The 27,005-nt window shown below is 45.6% G+C and overlaps 2 protein-coding genes across 6 annotated transcripts; both read left to right on the top strand.

Annotated features, from left to right (window-relative positions):
* The first annotated feature begins 2,175 nt into the window (after positions 1-2,175).
* On the top strand, positions 2,176-19,314 carry srp72 (signal recognition particle 72). 5 transcript variants are annotated; one of them, XM_080465013.1, is made up of 20 exons: positions 2,176-2,318; positions 2,752-2,872; positions 5,153-5,273; positions 7,071-7,214; positions 7,294-7,405; positions 7,524-7,555; positions 7,904-8,028; positions 14,764-14,821; positions 14,909-15,040; positions 15,123-15,251; positions 15,938-16,010; positions 16,168-16,232; positions 16,322-16,417; positions 17,184-17,287; positions 17,412-17,489; positions 17,628-17,765; positions 17,847-17,884; positions 18,154-18,313; positions 18,593-18,769; positions 19,147-19,314. In XM_080465013.1, the coding sequence occupies exons 1-20, from the start codon at positions 2,180-2,182 to the stop codon at positions 19,205-19,207; spliced, it is 2,103 nt and encodes a 700-aa protein (XP_080321139.1). In that variant the 5' UTR covers positions 2,176-2,179; the 3' UTR covers positions 19,208-19,314. The 5 variants fall into 5 exon arrangements, with proteins under 5 accessions (XP_080321139.1, XP_080321137.1, XP_080321140.1 ...); XM_080465011.1 differs by having other exon boundaries at positions 19,136-19,314; XM_080465014.1 differs by lacking the exon at positions 19,147-19,314 and having other exon boundaries at positions 18,593-19,109.
* A 5,617-nt stretch (positions 19,315-24,931) lies between these two features.
* LOC308110912 (snRNA-activating protein complex subunit 1-like) lies at positions 24,932-25,945 on the top strand (the record flags this gene model as incomplete). Its single annotated transcript, XM_080465532.1, has 1 exon — positions 24,932-25,945. The coding sequence occupies one exon, from the start codon at positions 24,932-24,934 to the stop codon at positions 25,943-25,945; it is 1,014 nt and encodes a 337-aa protein (XP_080321658.1).
* Between the last annotated feature and the right edge of the window lie 1,060 nt (positions 25,946-27,005).

Here is a 27,005-nt window from a genome sequence, read left to right as displayed (position 1 = left end):
TCCAAGAACCTCATTGTCGAAGCTCCTGGTCAGCCCTTTGAAAAGCTGCTATAGACTGTCCTCTAAACTCAGACCGCATTGGGGCCACAGTCTGTATACATTTTAACATGCACAATTTTTGTATGATATTTGTGTAATAGTTGCATAATTTATTTAAATTGTTTCATGTACTTGTATGTTCTTGTTTAATATGGACCTGTGTCCGCAATAAAGCTTTAGGAATCTCTCTGTACCAGAGGCAAAGAGAGCAGCGATATAAACAGTTTGGACATCGAAATTCAGTCAACACTGAAACATTTGCTCAACACTCCTGAAATGAAGCACGTGTTGTAGGAGTGGTAACTGCTTTCATACAGTAGAACCAACACTGCTCATACAGGAAGGAGATATTTCATTTATTGCTCAGAAACGTATTTGTTTTGAACTCGGAGAAAAAGCCAAACTCAGAGGCGGCGATCAGCCGGAATATCCCCTCAGCTCGGGTGTTACACAAAAAGCATGGACAGCGACCTGAACTGAAACACGTAACCATGACAACACATAAGGTTACGGGGAGCATTTCCCACAATCCCTTGCACCGCCTTCAGACTCAACTAATGAATTGAATCAGCTCAAAACGCTTCTGTGAAAAACCTGCGGGAGGCAGCAATGTGCCGCAAGACATCTGGCCTACCGGAAAAGAAAAAAGAAGAAGAAGAAGAAGAAGAAGAAGACGAAGCAGTAGTCGGTGTATACATAGACATATACACCATAGACATAAACACAAGACGCCGCGCACCCTGTCTAAGCCCACAGCTCCGTTACGTCAGAGCGGCCGCCATCTTGTGAGGGGCAAGTCTGCCCCCTCAGCCTAAAGAAGTCTGTGTGACAGCGATGTGTTTTAGTGAAGAAAACCACGCAAATATACATTTACATGACTGTGAAGAATCATTGCTTTCATTTTTAATTTATTTATTAATTTAATGTAGCATACTTCTAAAAAGTCTAGAGAGGACATGGAAGCAGTTTGCAGACGGGACATTGGGACGCTGTCCTCTCCTTTTAGAGCAGCAACATGATGGAGCCATGACAACAATATGGAAAGTCTTTATTTACACACAATGGGACATTTATGTACAATGAACATGTACATTAGGGCACAAGTTATAACTTTTTTGTGGAACAAATTTAGATTTTTTTTAACATATTTACACACAATAACATATTTACCTGTTATACTTTCATTTATTTGTACATAGTTACCTTTAATATTACATAGAAAATACTAGTTAGATATTTACCCATTACATATTTATTTATTGTGACACATTTATCTATTATTCCATATGATATGACATATTCTCTTCCAGCTCTTCAGTTATTAGATGTTTCCCTCTCAGTTCCTCCAGAAGACCCCCCACTGTGCTCTTTGCCCTCCGTTCTCCATCTCTTCATTCCTCTCCTCTCTTCTCAGACTCTCCACCTTGGCCATGGCTTCACTGAGTCTGGCTGTCAGAGCATCAGGACATGTGGGCAGTGATAGGAGAGGTCCTAGTGAGGACCAGATGGACCTGTTCAGAGTCCTGTGTTATCACATTCATTCACTGCTTGTTCAACGTGCAATCAGTTGATCTGCTCTCCTAATCAATATATATAATAATACTGTCTGTGTACATGTCAGTATGTCTAAAAGGAGTGAGGTGTGACATGTTGCTCAGCTGTTTGAGCACAGCCAGACAGAACTTCCTACTGGGATCAGGCTGAGGTTCTCCTGCTGGAACAGGCGGGGAACAGTACACTGACTGGTTCTGAGACACTCATTTCTTTTGAAATGTAATCTTCTCCACACTGTAACTAAAATAGCCTCCGTTAGATGAACCCAATAGACCTTGATATTGTTGTTGTTGTTTGAGGGCGAGCTTCAGCCAGGGAATAGAGAGAACCACGGCTCCAGCTCATCTATGTCCCAAGTTAATGTTATATGAGCTAAACACAACGACAACAACAATAAATATGTTTGTCCTCCCAGTGGAAGGTAATCCCACGCTGTCCATTGTCCTGACTTGGTCTCTTTGTACAAACAAAAGCAGAACCGTGATACGGTATCATTTGCTGAAGTCCTGACAAATGCCCCTCCCAAGATGGCGGACGCACTGACGTATGTTCCTGCCAGTCGTTGAGGCGTCTCGTGTATATGTCTATGGGTGTATATGTCTATGGTCGGTCGCCCTCAGTAAACATGGCGGCCGTGGGGTCGTCGGTGGCTTCGCTATGGACCGAGGTGAACCGCTGTGGGCAGAATGGAGACTACACCAGAGCCCTGAAAGCGCTCACTAAAAGTAGGTATTCGCTTTTGAGGACGAGTGTGGGACTGTTGTTAAACTGCTGTCACCATTTTAATCCTACTTAGCTGTTAGAGCTACGGTAGGGTTGATAGCATGTGGCTAAGCTAACGGCTGCATGGCAACAAAATCCGTGTAAAAACGTCGATCCGGTACTGACCCGGTACCATGTCCAAGCTTTGTGCTCAGTGTTTTATATTCAAACTCCACACTCGTCGAGTGTGCTTTACCGTGTTTAGTTTTAAATGGACCCGAACGTGGTTCTGGATACTGACGTGTCCCTGTTAGCCTGTTAGCTCTCCTAGCACCGGGTACCGACTGTTTTACACCTCATCATTCTGCAGTCAAATAAATAAAATCAGTGTAAATTGTAGGTGTTTTGTGTTTGTAAACTGTCGTTTAAGTTGTCGTGGTTCTTTTTCTGCTACAGTTTTACATGAAAACAGGGACGATGTGACGGCCCTTCATTGTAAAGTCGTGTGTCTGGTGCAGAATGGAAGCTTCAAGGAGGCTCTGAATGTCATGAACACACACTCCAAAGGGTTCGGCAGGTAAACAACACTCCTGAACACACACTCCAAAGGGTTCGGCAGGTAAACAACACTCCTGAACACACACTCCAAAGGGTTCGGCAGGTAAACAACACTCCTGAACACACACTCCAAAGGGTTCGGCAGGTAAACAACACTCCTGAACACACACTCCAAAGGGTTCGGCAGGTAAACAACACTCCTGAACACACACTCCAAAGGGTTCGGCAGGTAAACAACACTCCTGAACACACACTCCAAAGGGTTCGGCAGGGAAACAACACTCCTGAACACACACTCCAAAGGGTTCGGCAGGTAAACAACACTCCTGAACACACACTCCAAAGGGTTCGGCAGGTAAACAACACTCCTGAACACACACTCCAAAGGGTTCGGCAGGTAAACAACACTCCTGAACACACACTCCAAAGGGTTCGGCAGGTAAACAACACTCCTGAACACACACTCCAAAGGGTTCGGCAGGTAAACAACACTCCTGAACACACACTCCAAAGGGTTCGGCAGGTAAACAACACTCCTGAACACACACTCCAAAGGGTTCGGCAGGTAAACAACACTCCTGAACACACACTCCAAAGGGTTCGGCAGGTAAACAACACTCCTGAACACACACTCCAAAGGGTTCGGCAGGGAAACAACACTCCTGAACACACACTCCAAAGGGTTCGGCAGGGAAACAACACTCCTGAACACACACTCCAAAGGGTTCGGCAGGTAAACAACACTCCTGAACACACACTCCAAAGGGTTCGGCAGGGAAACAACACTCCTGAACACACACTCCAAAGGGTTCGGCAGGTAAACAACACTCCTGAACACACACTCCAAAGGGTTCGGCAGGGAAACAATCATGCCTTCCATGGAACAAGAATCATAAAAAGGATGTTTCCCCTGATCAGTCCTGAACCATACAAAGAGGAATCCATTGTAACTGTACAAAACTCAGAAGTTTGATTGGAATTGATTCTTTAAACCAAGTTGGATGTTTTCATCTCTGTGTCAAACATGGAAATATTTATAGCTGCTTTATTTTAAACCTTCAAATGTCCTGCCTCAAACCATCTCTTCACTACTTCCAAAATGAGCAGCCTTATTGTTGAAGACCTGGAAGGAAAAACACAATACATCTGTTTGAAAATCAGCACACTCCATGTGAACCTCATTATCACCGCTCGTCGGCTGGCCTCAGGCTGGACTCAGGCCGGCCTCAGTCAGGACTCAGTCAGGACTCAGTCAGGACTCAGTCAGGACTCAGGCTGGACTCAGGCTGACCTCAGTCAGGCCTCAGTCAGGCCTCAGTCAGGCCTCAGTCAGGACTCAGTCAGGACTCAGGCTGGCCTCAGGCTGGACTCAGGCCGGCCTCAGTCAGGACTCAGGCCGGCCTCAGTCAGGCCTCAGTCAGGACTCAGTCAGGACTCAGTCAGGACTCAGGCCGGTCTCAGTCAGGACTCAGTCAGGACTCAGTCAGGCCTCAGGCTGGCCTCAGGCTGGACTCAGGCCGGTCTCAGTCAGGACTCAGTCAGGACTCAGGCCGGTCTCAGTCAGGACTCAGTCAGGACTCAGGCCGGCCTCAGTCAGGACTCAGGCTGGACTCAGTCAGGACTCAGGCTGGCCTCAGTCAGGACTCAGTCAGGACTCAGTCAGGACTCAGGCTGGCCTCAGGCTGGCCTCAGTCAGGACTCAGGCTGGCCTCAGTCAGGACTCAGGCCGGTCTCAGTCAGGACTCAGTCAGGACTCAGGCCGGTCTCAGTCAGGACTCAGGCCGGTCTCAGTCAGGACTCAGGCCGGTCTCAGTCAGGACTCAGGCCGGTCTCAGTCAGGACTCAGTCAGGACTCAGTCAGGACTCAGGCTGGCCTCAGGCTGGCCTCAGTCAGGACTCAGGCTGGTCTCAGTCAGGACTCAGTCAGGACTCAGGCCGGTCTCAGTCAGGACTCAGGCCGGACTCAGTCAGGACTCAGTCAGGACTCAGGCTGGCCTCAGGCTGGCCTCAGTCAGGACTCAGGCTGGTCTCAGTCAGGACTCAGTCAGGACTCAGGCCGGTCTCAGTCAGGACTCAGGCCGGTCTCAGTCAGGACTCAGGCCGGACTCAGTCAGGACTCAGTCAGGACTCAGGCTGGTCTCAGGCTGGACTCAGAGTGGAGAAACTACTGAGATAATGAGCCCTGGAAACAGTTGCTAGGTGTTTCTGATGTACATACACTTTAAAGCAAAATATTTAAGAGGTGTTAAATCATTTATTCTCTCAATTTTAAAGCTTTAAAATATTTTTTCTTTATCAGTGAAGTAGTATTTGAGAAGGCGTACTGCGAGTACCGACTGAACAGAGTGGAAAGTTCCCTGAAGACCATTGAAGGTGCTTCTGAGCAGACGGATAAGCTGAAGGAACTCTACGGCCAAGTGGTGAGCATGTCCGAACACTCTATATTATTGCTCTGGAACACTTTGGTTTGTGTATACCTTTGAAGCATTCAAATTGTCCATCAATGTTGGGACGTGATTTCTGAAATAAATCCCCCCAAAAATGAAGTTGGATACTTGGGGAAACTTAAAATTCAGATAATGCATATCCCAAGGTCGTTTAAGTGTAAAAACATTAAAACATGAAAAATATAGTTTCTTAAAACATAGGCCTGGTCATGCTATAATAACACAAAATGAAACTGTAATTTTACTTTTTAATAAGTTTTGGATTGATGCTTTGTGCCAAAAACACAAGAGGAGGTTGATTCGGTTCTGGTTCTCCATCGTACCTGACGGCATAAAAATATGAAATTTATGTATTTGAATGTTTTTACAGAACTTCAACTGTTACAGTTGACTGTACATTACTGTTCAAAGATATGTTTCACATACACCTAATAAATATGTTGAAAGGAGAACTTTGTAGACTGGAGTAAGACTGAAACCAAGTGAACTGATGCATTTCAGATCCGTTCCCTTCACTGCTGAGTGTTTCACCAGATAGTTCACCCTGAAGGCAAAGAGGCTCAGATCCAACTATTCTCTCCTGTCTCATTTAATGACAGTGTGCGTAGGGCTGGGCAAAGAACCCACATTTAAACCATTTATCGAATTTGTAGCTAAAAAAGATTATTTAGCAAATTCACATTTTTCTCCCCCAAAGTTCGAAAGCATTTCTCGCGTTCCGTTCTACCACTCTTTGTGGATTTCCCTCCTTGTTGTTGCACTTTTGCTTAAACTTGTGTTAAACCTTGAGTTTGTAGAATGACTGGGCCTCATTTGCTTTTTATTTTGGGATTGTTTATATGCATTTTAGCTCTCAGGACAATCACAGCAACTAAGGTGCAGTTTTGACAATATATCTGCACTCAGTTTTACGTGTATCGACTAAAAAAATTTGAATTGAAACTCGAATTTAAAAATATATTTTTTAGGCCAAATGGCCCAGCCCCAAGTGTGCATTAGAGGAAAAGCACTTTAGTGAAATCCATTACCCCGTTTGGATGAAGACCCCCTCTTGTCCGAGTGAGAAAGGAGAATTGGCTGCACAGTGTCACCTGATGTGGTTTCTTACTAATGGCAGACTTGGTCCCTTTTTCTGGGTGCTTATGAACATTACAAACATATATAATGTATATTTATATACCCACTCTACCTCACGTCTATTTCCTAGAAAAAAAGTTGGTTCTCGCTGGAGCCTGACTGTTGTTGTATTTAAATCAAAAAGTGAAGAGCCGTGCACACAGTGGATCACAGTGGATCACAGTGGATCACGGTGGATCACAGTGGATCACAGTGGATCACAGTGGATCACGGTGGATCACAGTGGATCACAGTGGATCACGGTGGATCACGGTGGATCACAGTGGATCACAGTGGATCACAGTGGATCACAGTGGCATCACAGTGGCATCACAGCATACAACTGGAATTGAGTAAAATCTGTAGAGCGAGTTCAAGTTTTAATTCTCATGTAAACTGAGCAAAGTTATTGAGGATTTCATCTCTACTGGTGGGGCAAAGATCAAGTCAGGATTCAGGCAAAAAAGAAACGATCAAAACCGTCTGACTACTTTTGTGAAGAAGGAACACCAGAGCAATCCATTCAATCATTTGGGTTCATCAGCCGTGTGAATTCACTTTACATGATTTCATGTTCCTGATTGAGGAATCAGCAGGTGAAAAACAAGCATGGAGGTGTGTGCCAAGAAGTGTTTCTCTCTGTTCACTGCCCAGTTATACAGGCTGGAGCGCTACGATGACTGTAAGTCGGTCTACACCGATCTCATCAGGAACTCCCAGGATGAGTATGAAGAGGAGAGGAAGACCAACCTTGCTGCCGTGGTGGCTGCCATGAGTCAGTGGGAGAAAGCTCAGATGGTAGGTGCACCTCCAGTGATCACCTCCGTCCTCCCAGTCGGTCTCGTGTCAAAACCTTTCACATTTCTGCTATTTTTAGGACAATCTGGGTCTCCCCGAGTCCACCTATGAGCTCTGTTACAACGCCGCTTGTTCCCTTATTGGCCAGGGACGGCTGACAGAGGCCTTCAATAAGCTGCGCCAGGCAGAAGGTTGGTCCAGCTCTCCCACTTTGTACTGTGTTCTATTTATCTGTGTCTCTGGAGCGGCTTCGTGTCGTCATATTCATACCGTGGCCAGGAGGACTGACCTCATGGTTTTCTTTGGCAGAGCTCTGCAGAGTCTCGCTGGCAGATGATTCTGTGAGTGTTTCTTTTTACACTTTCACTTACTGATATTTTCATGTGTAAAACATTTAACCAAACATGACAGAAAAGTGGAAACCTACAGGAAGTGGTGGTGTTTTCGGCCTAATTTGACTAAATATGGAGGTGGCCAGGACTTTGATAGATTCTGTGAAGGGTTTTAATTTGAGAGGAACTAAATCCTATGGTGGGGTTGGTTCCATTCTTAAGGAAACTCATTTTTCATTTTGTTCTATTCCATTTTTAAGAATTTAAATAAGAAAAGCAGTCAGTCCCTTTCCCCCTGATGCTTTGTTTGAAGTGTCCCAGATTATCACGGTCATAGTCTCTGGTTTATCTTGTTAGGATGTTACAGAAGAGGACATCGAGTCGGAGCTGGCAGTCATCCACTCTCAGATGGCGTACATCATGCAGTTACAAGGTCGGACCGACGAGGCTCTGCAGCTCTACAACCAGGTCATCAAGCTTAAGTGAGTCCAGGATTTGAAGCTTTGTTGGTTGGGCTTGTCAACAGACATGTTCAGACTAATAAGTAGGGATGTCCCGATCAGATCGGTAGATCTCGGATCGGGCCGATATTGGAGATTTGTAAGTGATCGGGACTCGGCAAATGCAGCCGATCGTCCCGCCGATCTAATTTAAAAAAACAAACCTTTTTCCCGTCACCTGCCGTAAAGCGAGCCCCGTGTGCGACCTGCCGTAAAGCGAGCCCCGTGTGCGACCTGCCGTAAAGCGAGCCCCGTGTGCGACCTGCCGTAAAGCGAGCCCCGTGTGCGACCTGCCGTAAACTGAAGTGAGCAGCCTGAAGCCACTGAGAGGATCAACCAGCAGTCTGGAGGGAGTTTAGGGTTGATAACCAAACCAGTCCAGAGGCCAGTTGGACTATTTGCTTCACCACAGTCCTGAAAGGTGGAGCACCAGAGCTTCACCCGAGAGGTGGAGCACCAGAGCTTCACCACAGTCCTGAAAGGTGGAGCACCAGAGCTTCACCCGAGAGGTGGAGCACCAGAGCTTCGTTTAACACAACTAATCTGATAAGACATCTAAAAAGTAAACATGCAGCGGAGTACGCTCAGCAAAGACCATCATCCGTGGAAATAAGATGATGTAATTGCCCCCCTCCTCCCCCCACCGCGGTCCGCTACGTCACCTAACAACCACAACAATTAGGGACTAGAAGCTGCGGTGGAGCTGCAGAAGCTAGAAGCAGGCGGAGCGGGGCCATAGACCTATAAAACTACAGTTATATATACTGGTTTATGTGCAGAAGTCTACTTCTAAATTTCTATGTGGTCTGTCTTCTTCTGTGTTTTTTGTTGTGTTTGGTGAGTCACAGCGCCCCTACAGGCCTGGCCTGTGTACTACATGGCCTGAAGCCTGGTGTTGAGCCGTGTTCATAGTGAGGTGTGACGGTTTGTTGGGAGAAGGACAGGGAGGACAAAGATCGTTTTTTCATTGTGTGGATGTTCCTCAGTTTACAACAACTAAAGAAAAAGCTGCAGCAAACTCTGTGTGGCTATAAAATAAAGGATTTTAAAATAAAGGATTATAAAATAAAGGTTCAGTCCCCACAGGGGGGCGATATGGTGGAACAAGAACCCAGAAGGTTCCTCTAGTTTGAAGGGAGACTGGGATGTTCTGAATAAGTTTTTGAGAGTACTATGTTCAGAATACTTTTGTCAAGCAGGTTTTACCACTTTGAAGTAGAATGAAGTGTTTATACTTCACATTGAACTGTAAATGTTTAGTGACATTCAGGTCAAACCTCTCATACTGCTTTAAGGTAAACTGGAACTTAATACACAAAGACGTTTCATTGGAGCCTCAGAGTATTTATGTTTAAGATTTATTTATTCATTTTTATTACGTATTTGCACTTTTTTAGGACTTATTTTCAACCCAAAGACACTTTGAAGTGGAACTGGGTTCTTCTGATTGGTTTTACTGAATACTGTTTGTGTAGTAGTTTTTTATACTTTATATGTTAGTCAAACTGATTCACTGGGTTTCATTTTTATTATTTTTTTATTTGCCACAAAATGCAGGTGAAGTAGTTTAAGTTCACATAAATTAGAGAAACAAGACGGCAGAGTGTAACTGGGTTTTGTTGTTCTGACTGAATAAAGTTTAAATACGTTCTTAAGTCGTTCTGAGAAGAATTTTGATTCAATAAGTGAGTTTTACAATCAGTTCTAGGTAAACAAAGCTTCTGCCAATAGTGCTTTTAGCTTCAGACATCTTAGTTGCTCCAAAAATACACTATTGAGTATATCTGCAATAGCAATGTAAGTATCGGATCGGGAGAGTATCGGTATCGGTCGATACTCAATTCTGAATAATCGGATCGGTGTCGGGGGCAAAAAAGTGTGATGGGGACGTCCCTACTAATAAGCGTATTGTGGAAAAGTACATATAGTCAGTCGATTATAATCATAGCACATAGACAGTAGGGCTGGGTATCACCAGGTACCTCGCGATACGATAGTCACGATATTTTGCCCAGGATAATGACAATATCACGATACAGTGATTCTGCGATAATCGACATATTGCAAGAAATTTCATCCACGATACATCACGATATCTGTGTCACTGAAGAAATTCAGACTTTGACTGCACTGAAGACAAAGTGTGTACTGCACAGTGGCTCTTCTCAACACACATTGACCATAACTAGTCCAATATCCTTGTTATGTATAAGTCTTTAAGGGAAGACTGATTCAAAATAATGTCTGTCTGTGCAAATTAACATAAAATCATTAAAAACAAGTGTAAAGTTGAATTTTAACCTGCACTGCAGACTGCACATACATTTCAGTGCTAATACTAATTTGTTCTTTGTAAACTTGGAAACATTTAACTTGGTACTTAGTACTTAGTACTTAGTACTTAGCACTTAACTTGTGTAAAGTTTAACCTGAGCCTGTACTGCACACACATTTCAAACTGCATGTTCTTCAGGTCAGCATGCTCAGAGGTGAGACCGCTCAATTCAGAGCTGATTCTGTCCCCTGCGTTCCGCCGGTACACTGGTCCCTGGTCCCTGGTCCCTGGTCCCTGGGACACACAGATGTCTTTGGGCCAGCTTGGCAAGGAGTGGGTAGGCGTGAGTCAGTGGTAGAGGTGGAGCATCGAGGTACTGCTTGACCTCTGTGTCAGCTCTGGAAGTAGCCGGCAGGTGACGGTGGGTGGTCTTGAAGGTCTGCCCAAGGAGATCAGCAGGTGCAGACTTCCTCTTCTTCTTTGGTGTGTGCATTGGTCTCAGGAGTCTGCTGCTCAGGTCTTCCCTCCTGGTCTCAGTAGGAGTAGGGCTCACTAGAGATTCATCTATGTCTGCATCTTCCTGGAAGAAACTGAACAGTGACACACTCTTTACATTACTATTTAAAAACATGATTTTAGGTCATACCAAGTCTAAAGACGGTTACTATGAATTTTACAGGTTTATGCATCTCTTTTTAGTACTAATAATAACTTTGATTTATTTATTTATAGATTTTTATATCTGATTTATTTTTGTGCATGTATGGATTAGATAATGACTATATATGGCATCCAGCAGAGAAACTGAGAGAAGATGACCTACTACTGTTAAAATGAGTCCTAATACCTTCAGAGCAGCAGCCATTTCCCTCAGGTTGGTCTACGTGTCCTGAACATCTTGTAGTTGGTCTACGTGTCCTGAACATCTTGTAGTTGGTCTACGTGTCCTGAACATCTTGTAGTTGGTCTACGTGTCCTGAACATCTTGTAGCAGTAGGAACTGCAGAGACTGAAAACTGGGGTCATGTCGCTTGGACAGGTCTGGGTGGATGGTGGTCTGGATCTCTCTGACACAAGAGGAATCTTCAATAGTGCTGGTTGGGTCACTCAGTAGCTGGGCCTGGAGCCATGATGGTGCTGGTTGGGTCACTCAGTAGCTGGGCCTGGAGCGGAGCCATGATGGTGCTGGTTGGGTCACTCAGTAGCTGGGCCTGGAGCCATGATGGTGCTGGTTGGGTCACTCAGTAGCTGGGCCTGGAGCCATGATGGTGCTGGTTGGGTCACTCAGTAGCTGGGCCTGGAGCGGAGCCATGATGGTGCTGGTTGGGTCACTCAGTAGCTGGGCCTGGAGCCATGATGGTGCTGTTTGGGTCACTCAGTAGCTGGGCCTGGAGCGGAGCCATGATGGTGCTGTTTGGGTCACTCAGTAGCTGGGCCTGGAGCGGAGCCATGATGGTGCTGGTTGGGTCACTCATAGGGCTTTTCCACCAAAAAGTACCAGGAGCTGGTTCGGGGCCAGTGCCAGAGCCAGTTCTTAAATGAGCACGACCAAAGAACCGGTTCTTTTTCCACCGTTACAGGAGCCAGTAGAGCCACGTCATTGCGTCACTCCAAAACGTGATACGTCACTGATTTCAACCATGTGGCGCTGACAGCCTCGTCCAGGAACCAGGAGACGGACTGTCTTCATGGGTTTAGTCCGGGTCGCTCCATCTAGTTTGGACTGAACCTCTGATGCACCAAAGAGAAAGAAGACATTACGTCTCTTCTTGTCTCTATTGGTGTTTTTTCGCGTCCGTCTTGTTTTAGTCCGGAGCCCCAGAGTGGACATAGAGGGGAAATAATAACGCCTGTTTGAGTCTGGGTCTTATTTTTCAACATTTGGGCGTTACATAGTGAATTTCTGCTCCTTTCACTTTATTTCTGGGAGAGTCTGAATCAAAAGCTTCAACATGGAGAAGAATGGAGGTTTACAGTGCTAGAATGAAGCGCTAAAGCTGTTTCCATGGTAACCTCCGTAAACACACTGATTAAAGCTCTTTCACATGAAGCCGTTAAAAGGCTCATTTTATACCTATAACATCCAGCTTTCATTTACAGTGGTATGTAGTTTGTGTTTTAGTTGCTGATGAACCAAAAGTATTCATTATAAAGAAGTTCTGTGGGTTAGAAAATAATATCGGAGCGTCTCGGAGCGGAGCGCCCCCTGCAGCCTCACACTGCCTTGCTCAGCGGCTGCAGCTCCTCAGCCGGCGGTCAGAACGCGAAATAAGACCTGGACGTGACGTTAGTTAGAATCATGTCACCATGAAAAGTGTGAAAAATAAACGACAATGAAAATCTGCTTCTAAATTATATCCGACGTAGCTGACTGACAGCGGAGGAGCGCGGCAGCATCTCGAGAGCCGCGGTTCCGCGAACACGAATTAAATAATCACGTTCCCTCGTATTATTAACTTCAGGGAACGACTTATTATATCATTCCCACACGTATTTTAATTCAATGTACATTTACACTTTTCATAATTATATTATTACAAATTATAACCAATTTGTTTTTTGTAACCTATCAAAATTCAGTTTGCCTATGCTTCAATGCAAGAACAGAGCAGCATAGAACTACAAGAAATAATGAGATAATATCAAAATTAGGAGCATATTTTAAGCTGTATCATTTATTCACGATCACAATCTTATTGAAATGTAGTCTAATCTATATGATGTACAAACTAAATGTATACACACATAGATTTTAAGACACAAATGTTATGTTATCACCAACAATATATGGTTAGATTAGAATAAATAACTTATCTCTGGAGATAACAGGGCAGAAACCTGGCCAGCATCTCATCAGCGCTATTCCACTGCACAGCAACATCTGTAATGAGTTTGTGATGCGGCAGTCCAAGCAGCCTTTGGTTTCTCTGAGGTGCTCCTGTGGAAGAACGTGGAAATCCTCTGGACTCCAGCAACGAGCCGAGCAACAGCTGTGAGGCGAGGTTCAGTACATGAGCCAAACAGGCAATATGTTGGTCTCCAGTCAGATCAACAGCAACGGTCATGTCAGACGTGTTGCCTGTGACGACTGCTGGGTCCTTCCCAGTAAGCTTCCACTCCCTAGCCTTTCCTGGGACTTCTGCCATGTTGGCGTCGGTGTGAGACTCGGACATCACCCGAGTCTGGAGGACGAAGGACTGCTCATTTTATTCATGAGTGGAAACTGCAGTGATTGTCACAAAGGACTCTTTGGTCCTGGAAGTCCACGCATCGCAGGTCAGTGCAACGCTCTCAGCAGACTGAAGAGCATTTTCCACTGTTGCTTTGGTCTCTGCATACAGCGCAGGGCGTTTCCACAGGGTACGTCATGTCTTGGTTCCAGTGTCTGGAGCATTCGGCGCAAAGCGTCAGTTTGTACGGCACTATATGGTCTTAGATCTTTAGAAATAAAGCAAGCGATGGACTTGGCAATACTCGCAGCCCTGGGGGATGCAAAAGGAAGCTTTGCTTTAAACACGGTGTTGACTGTAGGCTGGCTTACAGAAACGTTAGCATTAGCATGGCTAAGCGTCTCCTCCGCCACAGAAAGCTCAGGATGATGGCGGACGAGGTGGCTATGCATGTTCGTTGTGTTGCCGGTGTACTTCACCTTTGCCAGACAGTTCTTGCAGATTGTGAACTTTTTATCCAGCGTCGTTCCATTGTCAGTGAAGTAAAAGCTGAAGTGGGCTCCTACATTACATACTTTACATACTTTACATACTTTAGACTTGAAATTCGACGGTGTGTCTTTTACGTGTTTTTCTCTGCTGTTTGCTAATCCTCCACCTGGAGCCATTTTCCCCTGTACTTCTTCTTTTTTGAATTTCCTTTCAAAGAGCGACTGCAGCACCCACACTCATGCGAAGCGCCATCATGTGGATGCTTGAAGTAGTGATTCTGTCAATCTAAACTGTTGTAGGTTTTTGTGAGAGAATCTGTTTAGAACGGCTCGCTGTTTATTGTTTGAATATCAATATTTGGCGCCAGTGTATCAATAACGTACGGCAAAATGAAATCTCGCTATATATCGTAGTATCGATATTTTGGCACACCACTAATAGACAGTTTGTTAAATGAAGGTGGCAGAATCTATCATGAGAAAAAACAGGGAAAACAAGCAAGAAAATCACATTCTCACAATATATCAAACTAAAACATCCGAGGGAGAAATAAAAGAGGGGTATGTGTATGTATGATATGTACCCACCTAATTTTCAAAGATAACAGGTCACTTTGAGTGAAGTTGATCTTTTCGACTTAATGGAAAAATGAGGCCCTGAAGTGTCGTTGACTTTATTGGATAAGACAACAGCTGAGAGACGAATCTCTTCCAGTGAGTGAGGGTTTAACCGTATTTGGATCAGACATGAATATGGTCTGACTGTCCAATTGATTTCCAGGCCGTCCGATGTGGGGCTGCTCGCTGTGACTGCCAACAACATCATCACTATCAACAAGGTGAAAGGAAAGCTCTCTGACTCTCATTGCAAAGCCTGAGTGGAGCACTCAACAAGCCGCTCTGTTAAAACGCTGTGTGTTTGTCAGGACCAAAATGTGTTCGACTCCAAGAAGAAGGTTAAACTCACAAACGCTGAAGGTGTGGAATACAAGCTGGCGAAAAAACAGCTGCAAGCCATCGACTTCAACAAGGCTCTGCTGGCCATGTACACCAACCAGGTACCAACATGAGAAGTTGCTGTGACTCAGCTCCAATTCCTCAGTTGCCTTCATTCTCCGTCTGCTTCTTGTCCGTCGCCAGGCCGACCAATGCAGGAAGCTGTCGTCCAGCCTTCAGTCTCAGAATCCCCGTCACCCGCTGCCCGTCCTCATCCAGGTGGCTCAGCTGTGCAGAGAGAAGCAGCACAGCCGGGCCGTGGAGCTGCTCCAGGTAGAAAAAACCTCATTCCTGAGAAATATGTCTGTGTATAGAAATGTAGAGCATCAAAAGTAGAAGTGGAAGAGAACATGTCCTTCAATTTCCTCTCAGTTAAAAAAAACCAGAGGGCGGAGTGCGCACGGTGGCACAGTGGTTAGTACTCTCGCCCCACAGCGAGAAGGTCGGGTGAGGGTCAGGGTGGATTTTAGCCTGGGTTTCCTCCAGGTACTCCGGTCTCCCCCATAGTCCAAGAAAGCATGCACAGAGGGTCCCTGAGCAAGATTCTGGGCCCCCCAGCTCCCCTCAAGCGCTGCTCTGTGTGGCTGCTACCGATGGGTTAATTCAGGAAGCAATTTCCACTCTGGGGATTAATACAGGGCTATAAAATAAAAGTCATTCTCAATGATTTATTCAGTGAGCTTGGCAGCATACTGGTGGATCAGTTTGGTGTTATGGTGTTTGACCTGTACCTTACCTTACCTTACCTTACACTAAAGAGGCTGCAGTGTGCAGAGAAACTGGGATATCTGCTTTGTTAGAGTTAGAGTTTTTTTTCCAACTATGCTATAATATCTGCATGGAGTCAAATCCCCTGTAAGTAAGTTTAAATATTGTCAGTAAATAGGACAAAATGATGTGATCTTGCTTCATATTTGACATTTGTATTTTGAGTAATTGTGCTTTCTTTGTTTTTCCAGCAATTCTCAGATCAGAATCCAGAGAAGGCTTCTGGTATCAAACTGACAATGGCACAACTCTACTTAGTACAAGGTGCTGCCCTGCACACACTCAGAAAACTATGAAGAAAACGTGGATAGCTTGTTATCATTACAAAAAAGTTGAACACACTAGTACAGAATTGTAACTGATGGGATTTACAGACTTTGATTTTCATGCGTTAAACTGCAGAATTGCTTTTGGTTTTCAGGCCACGTAACAAAAGCTTGTGATGTCCTGAGATCCATTGAAGAGTTCAAGCACAAATCGGGGATGGTAAGACTAAACTCAGCAGCGTGAAGTGGAGGGATGAGGAATGTACTTCCAGATGTGCTCTGACTGAGTTTGTTGATGTGACTCTTCAGGTTTCAGCTCTGGTGACCATGTACTCCCATGAAGAAGACATTGACAGTGCCATCGATATTTTCAAACAAGCCATTGAGCATTTCCAGTCTGAACAGGTCTGTACACACACGTCGCTTCTATCTTGGGAAAGTGATATGTATTTCTTTAGGACTGTTTGCGTTAATGTGTTATTGCAAAAACACATCAATCAATTAATGCAGACAGTTTCTTTATCGCAAGTTGATGCGGTTTTTTAAACTGCTATTGTTCTTAAAGCACATGAATCATGTTACACATGCAGACGGTACAGAATTCAAGTATGGATATATAGATATGGGTTGGCATCCGTCAGTTTCAAAGACTATGGTAGTTAGGCCACGGATTAGTCTGTGGTAGGGTTGCAGCACCTGTTGTGACTGTACAGTCCACATTTTGAGAGGTAGGGTCTGGGGCCTGCTGGGTCCTGCTGGGTCCTGCTGGGTCCTGCTGGGGCCTGCTGGGGCCTGCTGGGGCCTGCTGGGGCCTGCTGGGTCCTGCTGGGTGTATTCTCTGCGGTCCCCTGAGTTGCCGTTCTTCCCATTTCTGCTTCTTCGATGCCGGCCTTCACGGTGGACCACCAACGGTCCCAGGTCTGCTGGATCGATGGGGGCGTGCCCAGACAGTCAGTAGTGCAGTGCAGGCCGTCCTGCAGGTCTGGAGCCAGCGGCCCACTCGCCATACAGATCATCCCTTGGAATACGGATGGCGTACGGATGGCGTACGGATGGCGTACGGATGGCGCGGCCGCCGTCCAAACTGATGCCTGCTGGTTTCATCTAATTCCATGATGATGATGATGATGATGATGGCTCAGTGTGTGTTTGTGGTGTTCCACCTCCACAGCCTGGCTCTGCTGCACACTTGGCTCTTGTACGAGAAGCTGCTAATTTCAAACTCAAGCATGGAAGGAAGAAAGAAGCCATCAGTGACCTGGAGCAGTTGTGGAAGTGAGTTTCATGTAAAAGCAGCAACTCGCCTTGCGGCCGTTTCAGAGAAGCTTCAATATTTAACTCTAACCGCCGGATGAACACCACTGCAACATCTTTTAAATGAAGGTTTTGTTTTTAACAGACAAAACACCAAGGACGTCCACACGCTGGCACAACTCATCTCTGCGTACTCTCTGGTGGACACGGACAAAGCCAAGTCGTATCCTTCCTCCTCACTCAATCATGTGAAAGAGTTCTCAGCTCATTCTGTGTAAATCTGGATCACTGGTCCAGGCCAGTTTCAAAATGACCCTGATCAGATCCGTCCATTAAGTTCCTCCTTAGCAGGCCTCCTCAGCCTCAGCAGACACCTTCCCTCTGCAGACACCATGTCCTTCAATGTGGACGTGGACGAGCTGGAGAACTCCCACGGAGCCACGTACGTCAGGAAGAAGGCCCCTAAAGTAGTTGGAGAGAACCTCCCCAAAGAGCAAAGGTCAGGTGGCACTACCCCGGAGCAGCATGAAGTTAAACGGAGGGCTTCGTCTTCACATTCCTGCCTGTATTTTCCTTTCAGCCAAGTTGAAATCAAAAAGAAGAGGAAGAAGAAGAAAGGTATTTCAGCACTTCTCCTGAAGTTGTAATCAAACGCTCTTCAGTTAAAGTGTAACTATATGAAGTTAACCACAGGAACCAGGAAAAGAGGAGTTGTCATTTCTATTGTTGGGGGCAAGTTTATTCTGGTAGTTGATCTGTTTCAGAGAGTTCCTTCTAAACTGCCACAGATGATGGAATCATTTCAGAATTGAATTATGACGATAACCCTTATCTGTCCAGGAAACTTCCAGAGTGTATTGTAGTCACCACACCCATCCTCTCTGTAGGGAAACTGCCCAAGAACTACGACCCCAAAGCCACCTCGGACCTGGAGAGGTGGCTGCCCATGAGGGAGCGCTCCTACTACCGAGGCAAGAAGAAGGGCAAGAAGAAGGAGCAAATTGGAAAAGGCACCCAGGGAGCCACGGCAGGAGCGTCGGCAGAACTGTGAGTGCTGTGAATGTCTCTCAGGATCAGTGTGAGGACTTCCTCACTTTGTCCTGTAGGTCGGCGACAGGTTGTCCTGGGGAAATGACCAAATCTAAAGAAGGACGGAGCTTCTCAGCTCCATGTGGAAGTAGACAGAATGTGGGTGGAGGTTTGGATTTGATGCATTAGTTGATTAAGCTCATGACAGAACAAAGTTCTCCAAAGGAAAGGGGGGGGGGGGTAGTAGTTTAACTGCCCGTGAAAATGCCCGACATGAACCAGACCCTTTTTCTTCAGAGACGCCAGTAAGACGGCCAGCAGCCCCCCCACATCCCCCCGGCCTGGGTCTGCGTCGGGCTCGTCCACGGCTGCCGGCGGCGGGGCGGTACCACCACGGCAGCAGAAACCTGCCGCCTCAGGAGCCACCCGCAAGAAAGCACCACAGAAGAAGAAGAAAGGCGGGAAAGGAGGCTGGTAGGCGGAGCAAAGTGGAGCGCCGGAGAATTCACTAAATTTCAATTTCAAGTTATTTTTCTTTCTATTTTGGCAAAAGCATAAAAGCAAATCCTCTGTCGTTGACTTGATGTATTTTAAAAGGACAGAAGAGACGACATTAAGGACAGTTCCACCAAATGCAGACACTTTTCAACTTTGACCTCTGAAGGTCACTCTGAAACAATTCTTCACTGTTTGTTCTCGTTCCAATACCGTCGTCATACTGTTCGCTCCTCCTGTGAGGGACATTTCAAAGATATGAAAGAAGGGATTCTGTCTGAGAAAAGTTTGAATTAAAAGCTCCTAACTCCTGATGCTGAGACGTCTGTGTGAATCTTAATCCAGTGTCATTCCAGGTTGTTTACAAGCACAGAAGTTCTGGTTTCAGAGGAACTGTCTCTTCATGGTTTCTTCTAGAGTGATGATCCACGCCTGCAGCTAGTCACTTCCTGTTTCTGTCTCCATCTGAGTTGAAGCGAGGCTTTTACTTGTTTACTTTAAGTCTTAATAAAACTATGAGCAGCAAGGTGCTTGTGATGATTCCCCGACTCTAACCTGAGGTCTGCTGGGCAGTGAAGACGACGCGTTCCTCTACACTTCATGGTTTAATTCTGTTTTTATCTAAATGTGACTTCAATGTTTTTCACTATACGACAGTGTAATAGTTAAACATGTACAGACTTGTGAGGGAGCACCGTGGTGTCTTACTTCCACAATCCAAAGACATTGAATTGGGCACTTTAAATGTGAATACTCTGGAACAGATAAAAGGATATTTACTCTGAAATGTTAGGTGTGACTATTAGTGATTCCATTAGTCAAATTGCCTTTATATATGGATCATTTTCCTTTGGTCCAGTACGCCCAAAACCAGGACTCACCCAATGTTGGCTTGTTCACCCACTAATGGGGGATGTGAGACAGGTTAGCTTTACCCTAGTGATGATGTGTTGTTGCAGTAGTAATCATACCGTATACACACACACACATATAGATATATACAGTACAGACCAAAGGTTTGGACACACCTTCTCATTCAAAGAGTTTTCTCTATTTTCATGACTATGGACATTGTAGATTCACACTGAAGCATCAAAACTATGAATTAACACGTGTGGAATTATATACTTAACAAAAAAATGTGAAACAAGTGAAAACAGGCCTTATATTCTAGGTTCTTCAAACTATTACTGCTCTGGATACACTCTGCATTCTCTTGATGAGCTTCAAGAGGTAGTCCCCTGAAAGGGTCTTCCAACATTCTTGAAGGAGTTCCCAGAGATCTTAGCACTTGTTGGCCCTTTTGCCTTCACTCTGCGGTCCAGCTCACCCCAAACCATCTCCATTGGGTTCAGGTCCGGTGACTGTGGGGGCCAGGTCATCTGGTGCAGCACCCCATCACTCTCCTTGGTCAAACAGCCCTTCCACAGCCTGGAGGGGTGTTTGGGGTCATTGTCCTGTTGAAAGATAAATGATGGTCCAACTAAACGCAAAGCGGATGGAATAGTATGCTGGTTCAGTATGCTGGTTCAGTATGCTGGTTCAGCCATGCTGGTTCAGTATCCTGGTTCAGTATGCTGGTTCAGCCATGCTGGTTCAGTATCCTGGTTCAGTATGCTGGTTCAGTATGCTGGTTCAGCCATGCTGGTTCAGCCATGCTGGTTCAGTCATGCTGGTTCAGCCATGCTGGTTCAGCCATGCTGGTTCAGTATCCTGGTTCAGTATGCTGGTTCAGTCATGCTGGTTCAGCCATGCTGGTTCAGTATGCTGGTTCAGCCATGCTGGTTCAGTATCCTGGTTCAGTATGCTGGTTCAGTATCCTGGTTCAGTATGCTGGTTCAGCCATGCTGGTTCAGCCATGCTGGTTCAGTATGCTGGTTCAGTATTCCTTCCTACAGTGTGACCAGCAAAGCCCCCCCCCACCATCACACCTCCTCCCCCATGCTTCACGGTGGGAACCAGGCATGTCGAGTCCATCCGGTCACCTGTTCTGTCACAAAGAACCAAAGATCTCAGATTTGGACTCTTCAGACCAAAGCCCAGATCTCCACTGGTCTAATGTCCATTCCTTGTGTTCTTTAGCCCAAACAAGTGTCTTCTGCTGGTTGCCTGTCCTTAGCAGTGGTTTCCTAGCAGCTCTTCTACCATGAAGACCTGATTCACACAGTCTCCTCTTCACAGTTGTTCTAGAGATGTGTCTGCTGCTAGAACTCTGTGTGGCATTGACCTGCTCTCTAATCTGAGCTGCTGTTAACCTGCCAGTTCTGAGGCTGGTGACTCGGATGAACTTCTCCGCAGCAGAGGTGACTCCTGGTCTTCCTCTCCTGGGGGGTCCTCATGTGAGCCACTTTCTTTGTAGCTTGATGGTTTTTGCGACTGACTGACCTTCATTTCTTAAAGTAATGATGGCCACTCCTTTTTCTTTACTTAGCTGCTTTTTTCTTGCCATAATACCAATTCTAACTCTTCAGGAGGACTATCAGCTGTGGATCCACCTGACTTCAGCACAACACACCTGATGGTCCCAACCCCAGTTAGGTTAGAAATCCCCCTTATTACACCTGACAGGGCTCACCTGGGGAGTGAAGACCCTTTCAGGGGACTACCTCTTGAAGCTCATCAAGAGAATGGAGTGTGTCCAGAGCAGTAATACTTTGAAGAACCTAGAATATAAGGCCTGTTTTCAGTTGTTTTACACTTTTTTGTTAAGTACATATTTCCACATGTGTTAATTCATAGTTTTGATGCTTCAGTGTGAATCTACAATGTCAATAGTCATGAAGATAAAGAAAACTCTTTGAATGAGAAGGTGTGTCCAAACTTTTGGTCTGTACTGTGTATATATATATATACATATATATACACAGTGGGGCAAAAAAGTATTTAGTCAGCCACCGATTGTCCAAGTTCTCCCACTAAAATGATGACAGAGGTCTGTAATCGTCATCATAGGTTCACTTCACCTGTGAGAGACAGAATGTGGAAAAAGATCCAGGAATTCACATTGTAGGATTTTTAAAGAATTTATTTGTAAATTAAGGTGGAAAATAAGTATTTGGTCAATAACAAAAATTCAACTCAATACTTTGTAATATAACATTTGTTGGCAATAACAGAGGTCAAACGATTACTATAGGTCAGGGGTTCTCAATTCCGGGCCTCGAGGGCCGGTGCCCTGCACGTTTTTGCTCTCTCCCAGCTTCTGCACACCTCGAGCTGATGTTGACGTCATCGTCTAGCTAGTGAAAAAGCCAAGTAACGAGCCCCTTATTGGATTCAGGTGTGTTGCAACTGGGAGAAACCTAAAACATGCAGGACACTGGCCCTCGAGGCCCGGAATTGAGAACCCCTGCTATAGGTCTTTACCAGGTTTGCACACAGTAGCTGGTATTTTGGCCCATTCCTCCAGGTAGAGCTCCTCTAGAGCAGTCATGTTTTGGGGCTGTCGCCGAGCAACACGGACTTTCAACTCCCTGGACAGATCTTCTCTGGGGTTGAGGTCTGGAGACTGGCTAGGCCACTCCAGGACTTCCAGATGCTTCTTCCGGAGCCCCTCCTTGGTTGCCCGGCGGTGTGTTTGGGATCATTGTCATGCTGGAAGACCCAGCCACGTTTCATCTTCAAAGCTTCACTGATGGAAGGAGGTTTGGGCTCAACATCTCACCATACATGGCCCCATTCATTCTTTCCTTAACACGGATCAGTCGTCCTGTCCCCTTAGCAGAAAAACAGCCCCAAAGCATGATGTTTCCACCCCCATGCTTCACAATAGGTATGGTGTTCTTGGGATGCAACTCAGTATTCTTCTTCCTCCAAACACGACCAGTTGTGTTTCTACCAAAAAGTTCTATTTTGGTTTCATCTGACCACATGACCTTCTCCCAATCCTCTGCTGGATCATCCATGTGCTCTCTGGCAAACTTCAGACGGGCCTGGACATGCACTGGCTGAAGCAGGGGGACACGTCTGGCACTGCAGGATTTGATTCCCTGTCGGCGTAGTGTGTTACTGATGGTAACCTTTGTTACTTTGGTCCCAGCTCTCTGCAGGTCATCCACCAGGTCCCCCCGTGTGGTTCTCATGATCATTTTGACCCCACGGGATGAGGTCTTGCATGGAGCCCCAGATCGAGGGAGATTATCAGTGGTCTTGTATGTCTTCCATTTTCTGATAATTGCTCCCACAGTTGATGTTTTCACACCAAGCTGCTCGCCTATTGTAGATTCACTCTTCCCAGTCTGGTGCAGGTCTACAATCCTTCTCCTGGTGTCCTTCGACAGCTCTTTGGTCTTGGCCATAGTGGAGTTTGGAGTCTGACTGTTTGAGGTTGTGGACAGGTGTCTTTTATACAGGTAACCAGTTCAAACAGGTACCATTAATACAGGTAACCAGTTCAAACAGGAGCCATTAATACAGGTAACCAGTTCAAACAGGTACCATTAATACAGGTAACCAGTTCAAACAGGTACCATTAATACAGGTAACCAGTTCAAACAGGAGCCATTAATACAGGTAACCAGTTCAAACAGGAGCCATTGATACAGGTAACGAGTTCAAACAGGAGCCATTAATACAGGTAACCAGTTCAAACAGGTACCATTAATACAGGTAACCAGTTCAAACAGGTACCATTAATACAGGTAACCAGTTCAAACAGGAGCCATTAATACAGGTAACCAGTTCAAACAGGTACCATTAATACAGGTAACCAGTTCAAACAGGTACCATTAATACAGGTAACGAGTTCAAACAGGTACCATTAATACAGGTAACCAGTTCAAACAGGAGCCATTAATACAGGTAACGAGTTCAAACAGGTACCATTAATACAGGTAACCAGTTCAAACAGGTACCATTAATACAGGTAACCAGTTCAAACAGGTACCATTAATACAGGTAACCAGTTCAAACAGGAGCCATTAATACAGGTAACGAGTTCAAACAGGTTCCATTAATACAGGTAACCAGTTCAAACAGGTACCATTAATACAGGTAACCAGTTCAAACAGGTACCATTAATACAGGTAACCAGTTCAAACAGGTACCATTAATACAGGTAACCAGTTCAAACAGGAGCCATTAATACAGGTAACGAGTTCAAACAGGTTCCATTAATACAGGTAACCAGTTCAAACAGGTACCATTAATACAGGTAACCAGTGGAGGACAGAAGAGCTTCTTAAAGAAGAAGTTACAGGTCTGTGAGAACCAGAGATCTTTCTTGTTTGAAGTGACCAAATACTTATTTTCCACCATAATTTACAAATAAATTCTTTAAAATTCCTACAATGTGAATTCCTGCATCTTTTTTCACATTCTGTCTCTCACAGTTGAAGTGTACCTATGATGACGATTACAGACCTCTGTCATCATTTTAAGTGGGAGAACTTGTACAATCGGTGGCTGACTAAATACTTTTTTGCCCCACTGTATATATGTATATATATGTATATATATGTGTGTATATATATATATATATATATCTTACACTCATGTTTGGGTTGGTGATGTGGTTGTGTGCTTTTTTCTTTTTATAGTATGTGAACCACTTTGTGCTACAACCTTGTATAAAACGTGCTGTATAAATAAAGTTTGATCAGGAGTATGTATATATATATATATATATATATATATATACACTCCTGATCAAACTTGTAAGACCAGTTACAAAAATGTAGACATTTGCATTTTGCACTGTTGGACCTTAAAAGGGTTCTAAGTAGAGCTTCAAAATATAAATAAAATAAATGAGCAGGCAATATATTGAAAACAATTGAACTGAACTAGGCTGATATGTATATATATTATATATCTATAATCAATTGCATGGCTGATTGCAGGTCCTGAGAGAAAAATCTTCAGGGGACGAGAAACTGAGGTGTCAAAAAAACGTCTATTTATGTTAACATATTTAAGTAATACATGTTTATTCAGTGATCCCCTAAATACTGGAACGAGAAACTGCATATTTAAAACTACTGAAAATGGTTTTAGGATTTTGCCAAAGTGTTCATTCCTTCCTTCCGCCTCTTGGTGGCGCTTTAATTGGTAATTAGTGAAAGAGGAGCTCCGCCTGCTCTGAGGGTTTACCTGCTGAGCAGTTGGTCCAGTTTCAAGTAGAGTTGCACCGAAGCGGTCTTCATGTCTCGTCGGCCACCTACTTACTCTGAACTCTGCGATCCTCTGCTGACTGAGGATGTGGAGGAACTTCTGGGCCGCTTCCAGCAGAAGGACTCTGTCAGATACCAGGACTTTTCGTCCATCTGGAGGGAAATGCGGTTCTGTGACGTCTTCCTGGGCATCAGCACGCAGAGCGAGCTGAGGAGGTTCTGCAGAGTGGCTCTGGCCACGGCGGTCAAGTACTTCCTGCCTCCGTACAGTTACCAGATTCGAGTTGGAGGCCTGTACCTGATGTTTGCTTTGTATCAGAAGCAGCTTTTCAAGCCACCCGTGAACATCAGACTGGCACTTCGAGACTGGGCCCATGGCCAGACCTTCCTCCGAGACTCTGTGGACTCTGGACACTATGACGTGGTCTATATCTACCAGAAGCTCACCTTTACCAACGCCTTCCACTACACAGCCATGCCACAACTACTCACCTTCCAAAAGCAGAGGAAACCGAAGAGACAGGCCATGTGCACCGAGTTTCTAGGAAGGACCACAGCCGTGCAAGACCTGCTCTCTGCAAACATCCTGGAAGAAGTGAAGAACATCCAGGGGCTCTACGAGACGCTGAAACAAGCCACCGTGGGGGGGCGGAGCCAAGTAGCTGTGACCCACCGAGACTTCACTTCCCGCCTGAAGGACACCATGACTGAGTTCCTCACCTGGCAGGAGAAGAACTTCCTCCCCCAGGGCAGCAAAAAGGACAGACATGAAGAGGAGGCGGAGGAGTCCAGCAGCAGGAGAGCGAGGCTGCTGTCCTCCATCAAGCAGAAAAGCTACAGCAGCTACCAGGAGGCGTCCAGGTCCAGGAGGCACCGACACCTGGAGGTGGTGGACTCCGCTCCACAGCAGGTCCAGCGGGCTGCAGCCCCGCGCAGGAAGAAGCCCCCGTCTCTGCGGGTTCGGACCTGGAAGACCCTCGGGGTCCCTCAAGAGGACAGCGTCTTCCTGCCCTGGATGATGAGCGCTATGGAGAAGAAGGAGTGAGGAGTGACTCCAAGCCCTTGTTTTGTGGGAACATCAGAAATGTCTCTTAATAAACTTATTCTGAAGCATATGTTTTTTTTTTCAGGATGTACTTTTATTCCCAGCGCTGAGATCTTAGATCGTCATTGCATAGGTCTCAAACTCAGATCCTGGAGGGCCGAGCCCTGCATGTTCTCCATGTCTCCCTGCTTTAACACCCTGAATGTCCTGATGATTCAGCACAAAGCCAGACAACCAGCTGCTCCTGACAATCAGCCTGTTGAAGCAGGGAGACATGGAGGACATGCAGGGCTCGGCCCTCCAGGATCTGAGTTTGACACCCCTGATGTAGGGGATAACACACGTTTCTGTATTCCATTATTTTTTAGCTGGCTCCAGGTGAGGACAGGACACACCTGGACAGGGGAGGATGGGTACATCTGGAGAGGTCAGGATAGGCAAGGACAGGACACGCCTGGACAGGTGAGGATAGGCAAGGACAGGACACACCTGGACAGGGAGGACGGGTACATCTGGAGAGGTCAGGATAGGCAAGGACAGGACACGCCTGGACAGGTGAGGATAGGCAAGGACAGGACACACCTGGACAGGGGAGGACAGGTACATCTGGACAGGTGAGGATAGGCAAGGACAGGACACACCTGGACAGGGGAGGACAGGTACATCTGGACAGGTGAGGATAGGCAAGGACAGGACACACCTGGACAGGGGAGGACGGATACATCTGGACAGGTGAGGATAGGCAAGGACAGGATCCATCAGGATGGGGGAGGAGAGGACAGGGCACATCTAGACAGGTACACCTGGACAGGTCACTAGTCCATCACAGGACAACTTTGATTATTTGAAAACTAAATATTTATTACATTCCAGTTTTGAGACGCATCTCTACATTGTAGTTGTAATTATTGAAGTAACTATAGTAGTAGTTTTAGTAATATTAAAGTGTTACTACTAAAAGTAGCAGTACTTTTTGAAGTAGCAATATTAGTGGTAGTACCTTTAGTGGTAGCAGCAGTAGTACTGATAGTAGTAGTTGTAGTAGCAGTATTAGCAGAAG

Source organism: Lipophrys pholis, assembly GCF_963383615.2.
Source record: "Lipophrys pholis genome assembly, chromosome: 6".
NCBI lineage: Eukaryota > Metazoa > Chordata > Actinopteri > Blenniiformes > Blenniidae > Lipophrys > Lipophrys pholis.
This window is presented reverse-complemented; position numbering and strand designations above follow the sequence as displayed.